At 39.8% G+C, this 13,659-nt stretch overlaps 2 protein-coding genes across 2 annotated transcripts in view; one reads left to right on the top strand and one right to left on the bottom strand.

The window, feature by feature from the left end:
- Positions 1–231: 231 nt before the first annotated feature.
- LOC308300743 (C-C motif chemokine 7-like) lies at positions 232–2,493 on the bottom strand. Its single transcript, XM_080744643.1, has 3 exons — positions 2,367–2,493; positions 945–1,056; positions 232–461 (listed from the first exon to the last, which is right to left on the bottom strand). Exons 1-3 carry the CDS (start codon positions 2,443–2,445, stop codon positions 353–355), a joined length of 300 nt encoding a protein of 99 aa, XP_080600769.1. The 5' UTR covers positions 2,446–2,493; the 3' UTR covers positions 232–352.
- Positions 2,494–13,359: 10,866 nt separating this feature from the next.
- Positions 13,360–13,659, top strand: part of LOC308300886 (tyrosinase-like) — a gene marked incomplete at its 3' end in the record, with an annotated part of 4,405 nt that continues 4,105 nt past the window's right edge. Inside the window, exon 1 of the mRNA XM_080744782.1 lies at positions 13,360–13,659. This exon is cut by the window's right edge and continues 529 nt beyond it. Within this exon, the coding sequence (XP_080600908.1) occupies positions 13,364–13,659 (296 nt within the window). The 5' untranslated portion in view covers positions 13,360–13,363.

Raw genomic sequence — 13,659 nt, 5'->3', positions numbered from 1 at the left:
ATTTATTAGATGTATAGTAGTAGCCTATACTGTAAATGCGGTCATGTGGTTACATTAATTTAAAATGCTGTTTATGTTATGAGTACATACTGATAGAACGCAAATAACATCCAGCATGAATCCGACATCACCAAATTAATAGTTTGATATGAATCGTCCGATTGTTTATTCGTCACACTGTACACAATTTGTAAGGATGGGAGATTATAGAGATTATAGATACAACTAGTTAATCGGGTGACCTGTAACTTTTCTTATAGAGCAAAGCTCAGCGTTAATGACAAAGCATTGTCCCAAAACCGCCTGGTTGGCTGCATGGGGCCTTTTTCTTTTGGGTGGTCCAGACCGGGGCTCACCCAGAACCCTCCAATTGTGCAGTGGACTCCACGTGGGTGATGAGTTCCTTGACCCACTTCACAGCTGGGTCAGCACAGAACCTATTACCATTCTTCATTGTGAACCTGGAGCAAATGGAGAGAACATTTCCATTATTTACTGTAGCGTAAAGACCCAAAACGTTTGGGTCTCCATCTGGAATCAATGGGGGTAAATTTACTATAACATATTTTTTGTCTTAGGAATGTGACAAAAAAAAAATATTATTGAACCCAAGTCTCCATGGCGTGAGTAAGCGATAGAAAAAAAAGTCATTTTGGTGGTGAACTACTCCTTTAATAATAATATTAATAATAATCCATGTTATTTGCTAACATAACCCATCTGCATAATATTTAATCCATACTTCTTCAAAAAAGCCGTCTTTGCTGTCTAAAAGCCCACTATCATCTACATTAACCTGTAGCTGATTTGGGTGTTTGATATCTTGGCACAGTATATCTTGACTCTTGTGTGCCCTGCGTGTGAATCTATTTGAACTGCACCTGTGCAATGTGTTCAATGTATAAATACAGGTAGAACATAATTGTAAGAATAGCTTAACTCACACAATGCCATCCTTGCCACAGTGAATGTGTGTGCGTTGGTAAGCCGTCACGTTGTTCTTAGGCAGGCGTGCGTTGCGATACCTGAAGCAGCACTCAGCTGGACCAATGCCGACTGGAAGAGAGTGAGACAGAGACACACAGGCAGGGTTTATGCAGTGGTGTACAGTAACTAAGTAGATTTACTCAAGTACTGTACTTAAGTACAATTTTGAGCTATTGTACTTTACTGGAGTATTTCCAATTTCCAATACTAGTACTTCTACTCCACTACATCTCAGATCCAAATATTGTACTTTTACAATTTATTTGAAAACTTTAGTTACTAGTTACTTTGCCGGTATAAATGATAAAATTATAAAACATACACAAACCACTTTTGCCCTTGCTATTTTCAAACATTTTGTTATTTTACTTTTGGTACTTTAAGTACATTTTGATGCCAATACTTTCATACTTTTACTAAAGTACATTTTCAATTCTGGACTTTTACTTAACAGAGTATTTCTATATTGTAGTATTGATAGTTTTACTTAAGTAAAATATTTGAGTACTTTTTCCACCACTGGGTTTATGGAATGACAGGAAAAACTAATAAAGACATCATCGTATCATCATTAAAAACAGACTATCCGGTAACAGGTCAGGGTGGGCCAAGGGACATCTGGGTACCTCGATGTAAAATTGTCTATTTTGTCAAAAATGCAAAAAAATACATATATATTAGAGAAAGTAAGAAACTATGCATGATCATTGCATGCTTAAACTCCCTACCGAAGGTCTTAAAGGAGTGCAAATCCCTACTCTCCTGAAAAGTCACTTACGGGCGGCTGCTAAAAACTGGTAAAAAAATGACATAGCCTATCCTTACCTCCCCTTGACTTCTCTACTGTAAATACCATTTATTTATTTTTATTTTTACAATTTTTTTTGGATGATATTTTCTGTGTTTTATTTGTCTGTCATTCAAAGTTATATGAGTTAAAAAGGACCCCAATTGAAACAAGCCCGGAGGCTTTCTTGCGATGTCTTATCCTTTTATTTGACCGTGTGCCAGTGAACTGTACTGTCATGAAACTGTACCTTTTCCTATGCAACTTTCAATAAAGTCATCCAATCAATCAATCAATCAATCAATCAATCAATCAAATATTTGACAATTACGGTCTAATATTTCTACAATTGCTACCGATTGCTACAAAACCTCATTTTGGGGGCATAAACAAGTTTGAAGGGGTCAAATTAAGTCTGATAATGATGTAGGCCTACCGTGCATGTTCACACCATGTATACTTTACATTACTTAAGACCATTTTTCTAATATTTATTTTTTAAACATTTTGTACAAAATAGCCAATTTTACATCGAGCTGCCCAGATGTCCCTATGCCCACCTGAGCTGTATCCGATGATCTAGTAGACTTACTTGCCAGACCCAGAGATGAGAACAGCAGCATGCAGACCACGAGAATAACTGGTACCTTCTCCATCCTCATTGTCATCATTAATATTAGCCTATGATTATGAATATGGTGTTAGTCTGTCAGTCTGAACTTGTTATCTGCTTCACTCTATCTCTGACGCTCTCTCTGCTCAGAGCTGTCATTCGCGTAGATGGGTGGAATTGCTTGCGTGTGTGTGTGTGTGTGTGTGTGTGTGTGTGTGTGTGTGTGTGTGTGTGTGTGTGTGTGTGTGAAGGAAACAAACTGTTCTGTGGTCAATGTCAAGAACGGAAGACTCAGATGTTTTGTCGTACCCACAGCTTAACACTCTTTGTGTGTGTGTGTGTGTGTGTGTGTGTGTGTGTGTGTGTGTGTGTGTGTGTGTGTGCTTCCAGAATGCGCTGAGCTGATGCAATATCTACAGTACTTAGCTATTACTGCACATGTAGCTGCTTGTAGGCTACATGCTGTAGGCCTAATGTTTCAATGCTATGGCCATTTATTATGTGTATTGTTATATTTTATGTATTTATTGTAATGCAATGGGAAACAAGTGTGTGGCATTATGCCACGCACGTGCACACTTGCACGAGCCCTGCAACACAAACAGAAATTAAAGCAGAGTGACTGCGACCACCTATTACTTGCGTGCTGGTGTGCACGTGCATGTAAAAGCACATAAATTGCTTTGAGCACATTGGTCCCCCTAATGGAGGCGTCTTCAACAGGGGGTCCGGGACCCCTAGGGGGTCCTTAGAGCTACTACAGGGGGGCCGCCAAATCCTTGTGTTATAGGATAATTCTTTTAAATGAACAACTTGATCCCTCGCATCCCTATTCCGAGGAGAACTTTAGCCAAAAATAGCAGATCTACAAGCTCTTAGATCGGCTATTTTCGGCAAATAGGTTTGGTGTAGAGGTAAAAAAGTACATAGTGAGAGGTCAAGTTTACAAAATATCAACGATTTAAGTGGTTAAATGTCTGAAAATACACATTAATTTAACTCTTTCTGTGCCAAATGCCAAAATGGCTCCAAGGTAGCTGTGCCAGGATTTTTTGATTTTTTTTTTTGATTTTTTAAAAAAAAAAAAAAAAAAAAAAAATCTATACAAAAAACACGAAAACCGTCAAAACCGTCATTGGCACCCAGGGCTATTGAAAAAAACCCCGTCAAAAACCGTCATTGGCACAGAATCACATGAATCCAAAATAGACTGATGACAGTGCTGTCAAACAAGTCTATGAATCTATCTATATGAAATCGATGAAAATCTCCATCACACATTTATACAATATGTAGAGGGGGTCCCTGCTTCATCTCTCTCTCAGCTAAGGGGTCCTTGGCCTGAAATGTTGAAGACCCCTGCCCTAATGTGCCCCGAGCACTAATGTGTTTTGGGTACTGTATGTTTAGTCCCTCCAGATGCTATTGGTGGTAGAATTCTCAACGGGCCTGAAAATGTTAAACGTCGGGTCGGGCCTGGTAGGGTCGAGTTCGCGAAGAATTTGAGAACGCTATCACAGAGTAAAATTTATAAAATAATCAAAAAATATGCTATTTTCTTTTTTCCGACTAATTAGCTTATATTTTAGGCCCTATCCAGCCTGAAAGCGTCGGGTCAGGTTCAGGCAGAATTTGAGAACTCTAGGTCAGGGGTCTTCAACGTTTTCAGGCCAAGGACCCCTTAGTTGGGAGAGATGAAGCAAGGACCCCCACAAGATTTTCATAGATTCCATATAGTAATTTCATTGTTTGACTGCACGATTATCAGTGTATTTTGGATTCGTTTTCAGATATTTAACCACTTGAACCATCAATACTTAATAATCTTGACCTTTCACTCTGTACTTGGTCTGCTCTTTTCCCCCTCTATACACCAAACCTCTTTGCAGAAAATAGGCGATCTACAAGCTCACAACGCCTCGCGCTGCGAGGCGTTGTGAGCTTGTAGATCTGCTATTTTTGTCTAAACTTCTCCGGATATGGACATTAGGGTTCAAGTGGTTAATATAAAAAAGGAGAAAAAAAAGTTTCTGTCACACAAAGATTTGGAGGACCCCCTGTAGTAACTCTGAGGACCACTGCTCTAGGTGGTGGCCCAAATGTGGGGTCCTGGCTCACCTGAACTGGTGAACTGGTGTCCCTCTCGAGGGAGGGTCAATGTAGTTTAATCTCTGTCACACATGATGGAATTCATATAGATAGACAAATAGTACAATGAATCACGGATGTCAATCATCAGCACAAACAATACATTACAGAATGGTACATGATGTTAAACTATATGAAAATACATATAATACTGTAAGATAGACAGATAGAGATACAGAGACACACAGAGAGAGAGAGAGAGAGAGAGAGAGAGAGAGAGAGAGAGAGAGAGAGAGAGGCAGGCAGGCCGCAATGCAATGAGTCAAAGGTTATCTTAAGACGGTGGCACCCTGTAGATCGTAATCAGCTAAATAAACAGAAGTGGGGATTGTGTATGTGTGTGTGTGTGTGTGTGTGTGTGTGTGTGTGTGTGTGTGTGTGTGTGTGTGTGTGTGTGTGTGTGTGTGTGTGAAGAGGAAGGGCTATCGCAAATAACAGCAGTATATTTACTGCCCTAACAGAACCTGCTGGATAATCCATTCTTACTATTTACTCTGTCAAGACTGAATGCAAGAATGCAAAGAACCATAGAGGTGCTTTGCGTGTTAAAAAAAAGAAAAATAAATTATGGTGAAATTGCAATAATACCCTGCACCTGCTGCAAAGGTGATTTTCATTTATGCAGTGGTGGGGGGAATGACACATTTTACATTAGTAAAGGTGTCAATATTGCAATGTAGAAATATAATATATTATGTAGAAGTACATGTCCAGAAATCTAAATTTACTTGGGTAAAGGTATTGGTATCAAAATGTTCTTAAAGAACCAAAAGTAGAAAGTACTCATTATGCAGAATGTTCCATTTTACGCGTTTTCAAATGTATAAAAATCTTTTGAACATAGCAGATCTACAAGCTTACAATGTGTCGCATCTCGACGCATTGTAGATTGGCTATTCTCAAATGGCCAAAATGTACAGTATATAGGTCTGAAGTGGTTAATATTTGCCTTTGAGATGTAGTGGAGTAGAAGTAAAACTACAGAAAATTGGAAACATTCCAGTTAAGTAAAAATCCCCAAAACTTCACTTAAGTAGAGTACTTAACTAACTTGAGACCACCATTTGCAGAGCAAATTGCAGGTTATTTACTTGAGACCACCACTGTATATAGCAACACATGTTTCTTCAGAGAACTGCATTTAGATTTACATTAAGCTAGATTTAGTTTATTGAATGTCATAATTTCCTTAGAATCTAAGTATGCAATCATGGCTTTACATCTTACGGCGGTTATTTAGAGGGGAAACATTTGTGTAACATCTTGAAAACAGAAGAGAAGTACATCTTGTGTAATGTATAGTCACTATGACTATGTTGTTGCTAATATATGCAAAACGACATGGCTTCTGCTTGTGACTGCAAACCGCTGTTCCTGCTCGTAGATGACTCAGCTCTCCTTGTCTCGGACAGGGACAAATTGCAGGTTGAAAAAGCCCTTAGCTCTGAACTAAATAACATCTGCACCTGGCTTAATGACAACATAATCACTTGGGTAAAACCAAATCCATCGGAGCGCCTGCTGACCTACTGGTCCGGGTGCATATAAGCATTTGGCACAAGGACATGGATGCCTGGCGGCGTTGCTGGTTCGATTCCCGATCCGGATGACCTTTGCCGTGTGTCGCTCCAAATCTCTCCCCCCATTCGCTGTCAGTCTATCCTAACCAATAAAGGCATAAAAGCCCCAAAACAAGTCTTAAAATAATAATAATAATAATAATAAAAAAATCCATCCTCTTTGGGTCAATTCCTAACCTCAGCAAGGTCGATAACACAATCAAAAGTGGGTGTCGACAATGTAATAACTAGAAAAGACTACATTACCTACTTGGGTTGCATCCTAATCTTTCCAGTGAAAAAATTACTACTAACGTAATAAAACAAAATCAACCAACAAACGTGTTTTTTACAGATTATAGCCCCGCTAACATGAGCGCTCATTGATCCCCACTTTGACTATGGAGTCCATGTATGGTACCGTGACGCCTCAAAGGCCCTAAAACCAAGGCTCCAAACAGCTCAAAACAAACTTATTAGGCTTCTGCTTAACGTTCTCTCTCGGGCTCACCTTACCACTAATCACTTTCTAAGCGTGGGGCGGCTCACGGTAGCTGACAGAGTACAGCATCTTGCAATGGGCCTGGTGTACAAGATACACTACACCACTAATATATCCATATACCTGACACAATACTTCCAAAACATCAAGGATGTCCACAATTACAACACCAGATGCAGTTCCAGATCACGTCCAACCCAGATTTGGCATGAAAAATAGAGTCAAAAGCGTTCTCCAGCTATGCCGCTAAAATGAACGCCCTACTGAAGGCCTTAAAGGTGTGTAAATCCCCTAAGTGGGGTTGGCGAAAGGGCCTTTCTGTGTGGAGTTTGCATGTTCTCCCCGTGTCTCCTAGGGTAGATACCCTCACAAAAACATGCAGTAATCCTGGTCTCTAAAATGCCTCCCCTGGCCAGCCGGGGCGCCTGATGGAGGGGAAAGGAACTGGTTGGGAATAATGTGTTCCTTCCACGCGCTACGTCCAACCGGGGAAGCTCCCCCTGTCAGGTGATAACTCACTACCCATGGTAGCATAAGCTCAGATCGGGGCCCTCCCCAGGTTGGTAGAGGGAAAGCAGAGCCCAGGATTACAATTTAGGCAATTTGCACTGGGTGAAAAAAAAGGGGTTACAAAATTGTGGGATAATATTTTAGGGGGGGAAAAGGAGTGTAGTCCCCTTCCTTCCTTTAAAACGGCACTGAAAAGCCAGAGGCGGCTACTCGAAACTGGTAAATGAAAACAAAGCCTACCCTGACCTTTCTGTTTATTTTGCATTGTGTTTTACGATTGTTTTTCTGATATCTTCTGCATAGTAAGTGTATCTGTCTGTCATTCAATGTTATATGAGTTTAAAAAAAGGATCTCAATTTAAACAAGCCATAGGCCTAGGCTTTTTTGGGTTTATCCTTTTAAGGCAGTTTTTAACCGCACCGATTCGGCCAAGATTTCCGTCGAAAAGAGGCTTCTGCCGACAGGCCATTCAGGTCTTTATAACCAAACAAAATACTCATATTAAATCAATTCTGAACCGTATTGGCAGCCCGCAGTGGACAAGGGCCAAGAGGGTAATTTCTCACTGTACAATAACTAAACAAAACAAAACCAAAACACAATATCATAATGTATGACAAAGTTATAAACCAGATCTAAAGTCTCTGTGTGAGAGACTAAACACTTTGCTGTCCTAGACAATGAACTCCAGCGGCCAGCAGATGGCGTCTTTGCTCTTGACTTGGGATTGAGTTATGTCATTAGAAACACTCCTTCATGGCTGTATCTTGTATGTGTGCGTGTGTGTGCGTGTGTGCTTCATTGTGTAAAATAAGCATGTATATTTCTTTCCAAACAGACTGGCTAGCCTTAGTGGGAGCAGTGTGTGAACACAACCAGGCGTCATCATGTGGGGTCCCATGAATTGGCACCCCCTTTGTATGTATTCTGCACTCAATCCATGGCTGTACGTCCATCTATACAGTATGTGACAAGTGACACACGTACAGGCCGTGACCCCCAAAAATAATCATATTTGAACTGTGGACCCCCCCACCGTGACAAGCACTTGGAATTGTAGGCATTACGTATATCTAGTTTGACTAGGTTCCACAGCTATGCCTGGTATGTTCCATGTCATGCCTGGCACTGCGAGGCGTTGTGAGATTTTAGATTTTTTTTTACATATATATAAATTGGTATAGTTTGTTGATTGCTTTTGATGCAATATTGGTATTTTTTTCGTTCCTTTCTTTTGGAGTAAATTGACACTTTTAAGTATCATCTTGGGACCCCTCCAAAATCATGTGGGGACCTCAGGGTCCTGACCTACAGGTTGAGAACCAGTTCTAGACACATGTTTTCTTCTCTGCAACCATACGTACATTCATCATTAACCACGTTGAACCTGCTGTCCCTGTTTAGGGGCATGTGGAACTCCCTCGAGGACCCCTGGGGGTCCCCGGACCCCACTTTAAGAACCAATGCTTTAAATCACAGCTACAGTCATTTTTATTTGTAAATACAAAATTTGATCTTTTTGCTTTTATTGTATTCTAATGACCTTTTACGATGAGTTTCTTTGCGTAATGTTTTACGTAAAGCACAATTGAATTGCCTTGTCATTAATAATAATAAATCACATTGTTATAGCGCTTTTCCAAGTTCTCAAAGCGCTTTACAATGGTTCATTCATTCATACATTGGGAGTTGAAGCAGCGAACATTCGACGCCAGCGTCCTCACTTCCCACATTCACACACCAATGGTGGCAAGCTGTCACCGACCCACTCATTGGAGGCAATGTGGGGTTCAGTGTCTTGCCCAAGGACACTTCGACATGTAGACAGGAGGAGCCGGGATTTGAAACGCTGACGCATGGACCATTGGCCAACCTGCTCTGACTCCTGAGCTACAGCCGCCCTCATTGAACGGTGCTAGACAAATTAATAGTGACATACATAACATTAATAGTGAAAATAGCCATAATAACCATAAGCTTATTACATGCAAACGTATAATAAAATGACATTAAACTCCTACTACTACTGAAATCTCACTTGGCAAATATACATTTAGACAAATGGACTCATTGGGAAATGATGCAAGTTGAGGTTAAACCTCCATCATCAGAGCCTGCAGTGACGTCAAATAGTTAAACGGATAAAGGGCAGTTAAAGTGTTTCACCAAAGCATTGGATGCAGCACAGTTACATAAATAAAGTTTTATCAAGTCACGTGTTCCCAAAGCAGGACACATGCACCTCCCCCTATACAAAGGTAGGGGGGAGGTGATAAATGTACATTTATCATCCTCATTTTCTATGTTAACTACCACAATAAATTAAATAAATGTAATAGTACTTTCTGTCATACAAAGATACTTTAATGTGTTATTTATTGCACATGAACAACAATATAGACCAGTAACCTTTTTAATATCAAAGTAAATCATTTATTCGCCATTTGAGCCACCGATGTAACCTCCCTGACACAATTGTTGGATAAGATTTTGTCCACAATTCCATGTTGTTTTGATGTGAAATTTAACAATTCTTCTACATTCTGAATTCTTGGAGTTCTTGGAAATTAGCTAAGTAGTGCAGATGTTTAACAATAAGTTAACTCTTGAGAGTGTAAAGAGTTAAAAATCTATAAGGGTCCATTTGGTTACCAACTCTCCATCATTTAGCTGGGGACCACCTGGAACCCCCTCAAGGACCACTGGTGGCTCTAGTCTGGACCACTGGTTGAGAACCACTGCTATAGACCACGGAACAATCCATGAAACAAATGGCAACATACAGTAACTGCACCTGTACATTTTGCTATGATGTAAAAGTGACACAAAGAGAGCTTGATATATTTCTGAAACCGCTTGCCATAAAAGAAAGCAAAGGATTTACTTTGGGGGGGCCTAATCATTTTGGTCTTCTCTAACACCAAATCCATACACCACACACAACTGATCTCCTCTTCAAGAGTCATGTTTGGTCTCCACTGACCTTTCTTTGAGCCAGGTCATGACAGACAAACTATTACTTTTCAGGGGATTAAAAAACAAAACAAAAGAAAACAACATGTGTCCAAGATGGATCCAAAGTAGTTATTATTTCATTACAAGATTTTGTTAATAGTTTTCATTGGTTCAATGAAAACAAAAAAAAACTTCTCAACCTCCTCTGTAAACAGTTTGGTGTATTTTTTATATACTGTAACTGCGATGACATTTGAATGTTTTCTTTGCTTGCTACTTGTTATGTCCATGAATTGAATACCAAGGACTTCCAACGTAAACAAGACCGTAAAAGGATTTATTTGGGATGTTCCTTTTAGGCAGGTGTAACTGTACTTGTACTGTACTACATTTCTTATTGTATTGACCATACTGTTCTCCAATTCTGTCTAATAAAATAGTCAATCAATCAATCAATCAATCGGTCTTTGTAGCTCTGACGGACTCCAAGCACCTCCTGAATGCCACCTTAATGCTTTAGAACAGGCAAGGGTGTCAACATTGGCACAGGGGAGGATGATCACTTGCATAAGTCTGTGAGAGAGAGGATTCTTCTTAATATATATACACACATCAATTAAATAAAGTCCCCTCACTGCTGTATGTAAATCCTGGACATCGTTTTTACATTCAATGATTCAAACTCTGACTGACTGGGAGATACATTGCTGAGGGTTAATTGAGTCAAATGTTTGTTACAGTGTCCCAGTGGTGTAAAATAGCTAAGTACATTTACTCAAGTACTATGTACATTTATCCATTTTTACTTTACTGGAATATTTCCAATAAGTACTTTTACTTCTACTCCACTACTTCTCGGAGGCAAATATTATACTTTTAATTCACTACAATTATTTGAAAACTTTAGTTACTAGTTACTTTGTAGACATTTGGAATAGTATTACAAAACATGCATTATACCCACTTCAGCCCTATATACATTTCGGCCATTTGAAAATAGCCGATCTACAAGCTCACAATGCTATTTGAAAACTGTCAAATATTTGAAAACTTTAATTGTGAAATGGGACATTCTGCATAATAGTACTTTTGTACAAATTTTGATGCCAATAGTTTTGTACTTTGTGAAGTGAAATTTGAATTCTGGACTTGTAACGGAGTATTTCTACATTGCAGTATTGATAGTTAGTTTAGTATAAAATGTGAGTACTTTTTCCACCACTGTGAACTGGGTTCAGAGCCATTTGACATGCCGAGGACCCGACCACGGAGGGACAGGTTAGTGTCTACGTGACTCGACCATGGGGAGACATGTTATCGTCTGCGTGACACACGTGTTGTTGACGAGGTTTATTAAAGCACATGAACTCTCTGTACACACAGACTCACGCTCTGGCTTCCATGAAAGATCACTGAGGTCCTTGGTGTTCATGTACAGTAAGATTTGTACTTTGTCTGTTTGTCTTTTTCCTTTCATAATCTTTTGCAAACAGTTATGTTTGCAAAAAAAGAAAGTGCTGATCCATAAAGTCTACAGCAGGTTCAAGGTGTTTATTAACACAAACATGAGTCAGCATTATACTGTAATATTTATTCTGTAGTCTACTTCAACCTTCTTCAAGAGTGTTAAAGAAACGATAAAAGAAAATACAATGAAACGGTAGCAGTACTATTAATAATATGTAATTTAAGAAAGGAATAATATAAAATAATATAAAGCAATATAGCCATATAGTCAACCATCCTGAGAGAGAGATTTGTATGTTCAATATTGTTTTCTGTTATTATTATTTTTACATTCATGCCAATAAAGTTATTTGAATTGAATTGAATTGAATTGAATTGAATTGAATTGACAGACAGACGTGCATGCATGCACGCACGCAAGCACACACACACACGCACACGCACACGCACACGCACACGAGAGAGAGAGAGAGAGAGAGAGAGAGAGAGAGAGAGAGAGAGAGAGAGAGAGAGAGAGAGTATACTGTAGGATTAGTCCACATAATGAATCTCTCTGATATCAGTTTGAATAAAAACCAAGTGTCACTTCTGTCTGAATGGATTCCCAAACTAGATGTTATCAATTTGCTAATAAATGTACCTAAATTGACTCGACATCCTGCCATCAGCCTAACTAGCTGGTGCACAGATGGTGTAGGTCATTTATGCAAATATGCAGAACTAGAGAAAAATCTGGGAAATTGTCTGGTGGGATATGTCATGAATCAAATCAAACTCTATAGAGCACAAAGCAAAAACATATGGCTGTGGCTGATAACACCAATTTAGCTGTGTCTCAGAAAAGGTTATCATACCAAAATGTAATCTACAGATATAGAGCTTTTCAAAAATGCATGATAACCTTTGCCACCTTTCGGATACCGACATCTCGTATGGCCCATGGACTAATAGTAAAAACTATATGCACGGTCTGGAGAAGGCACTTTTTACAGACGGATAAAATGTGGCTATACATGGACTATGTTACCTTTTTTAAGAATGTATTCTGCTTTTTTTCTTAATATTAAAACATGGTATTGTGATAAATCTGAACAGGCATATGAGAGATCCTGGTCCTACAGCACTCCTGCAGTGCACTGATTCTCAGCGTTGGCTCCAAGGACTGATTCAGTACGTCGACATACAAACAACCTTCTAACAAATTTCTTTCATTCAAATGTCTGATTGTTAATTATTGTTCTCTGTTCACTACATCAGGCCAATTATTTACAAGCAATGGCGGATCATGCAAACAAATAATATTCACATAATATGCAATAACAGTCATGTATTGCCAGAACCGACAGGTGATTCGGACTTGGTTTGTGTGTGCTCAGACTGACAAGAACAAGAACTAACGCTTGCCTTCAGGTGAGCAATATATCCAATCACTACTATATAGTTCAAAACACTACTGTATCATTCTAAATATTATACTGTAAAAACGATATCTAACACTAAATGTACAAATAAAAACTAAAATAAAACAATACCTTTAAAAAAAATAATAACTTGATACATGATGAACCACGTTTCTGACCCTCATTGTCTCTTTCTATGTCATTGGCTCAGGGCAGGAGGGGGGCTCAACGTTGAGCTTTGATTGGGGCCCAATAATCACCAAGACCTCCGCAGTGGGAAAAGGTCAGTTTGCTCATTTCACAACAGCATTAGAGAAGCGTTTTCCCTCACAGCACCGCCCATGGGGAGGGACAGAGGCTGAGTAGTTTAAAAGGAAGAGAGACAGGAGCTGTGATCATTAGCTCTATAGCTGGCTAATCGTCTCTGGTCCACCATGAGGAGCCTGTTAGTGCCCGTAAGCCTGCTGCTGTTAGTAGGGTCCTGCGTCTGCCAGTTCCCCCGGCCATGTGCCAACTCAGAGGGGCTGCGGACCAAAGAGTGCTGCCCGGTGTGGGAGGGCGATGGCTCGGCCTGTGGCATGAAGTCCGGCCGTGGTAAGTGCGGCGACGTGAGGGTGTCCTCGGCAGAAGACTCGAAACAGTATCCCCACCAGGGCAAAGACGACAGAGAGAGATGGCCCACAGAGTTCTTCAACAGGACCTGCAACTGCTTCGGGCGTTACGGCGGCTT

This window comes from Nannobrachium achirus (genome assembly GCF_963921795.1).
Source record: "Nannobrachium achirus genome assembly, chromosome: 16".
Classification (NCBI taxonomy): domain Eukaryota; kingdom Metazoa; phylum Chordata; class Actinopteri; order Myctophiformes; family Myctophidae; genus Nannobrachium; species Nannobrachium achirus.
This window is presented reverse-complemented; position numbering and strand designations above follow the sequence as displayed.

What these genes read in the sequence shown, in the direction of transcription:
- LOC308300743 (XM_080744643.1), bottom strand. Translation starts at nt 2,445, where the DNA reads ATGATGACAATGAGGATGGAGAAGGTACCAGTTATTCTCGTGGTCTGC. An exon ending in CTCATCTCTGGGTCTGGCAA is followed by an intron (nt 1,057 to 2,366) that starts GTAAGTCTACTA and finishes ACTCTCTTCCAG; the next exon opens with TCGGCATTGGTCCAGCTGAG. An exon ending in TGTGGCAAGGATGGCATTGT is followed by an intron (nt 462 to 944) that starts GTGAGTTAAGCT and finishes CATTTGCTCCAG; the next exon opens with GTTCACAATGAAGAATGGTA.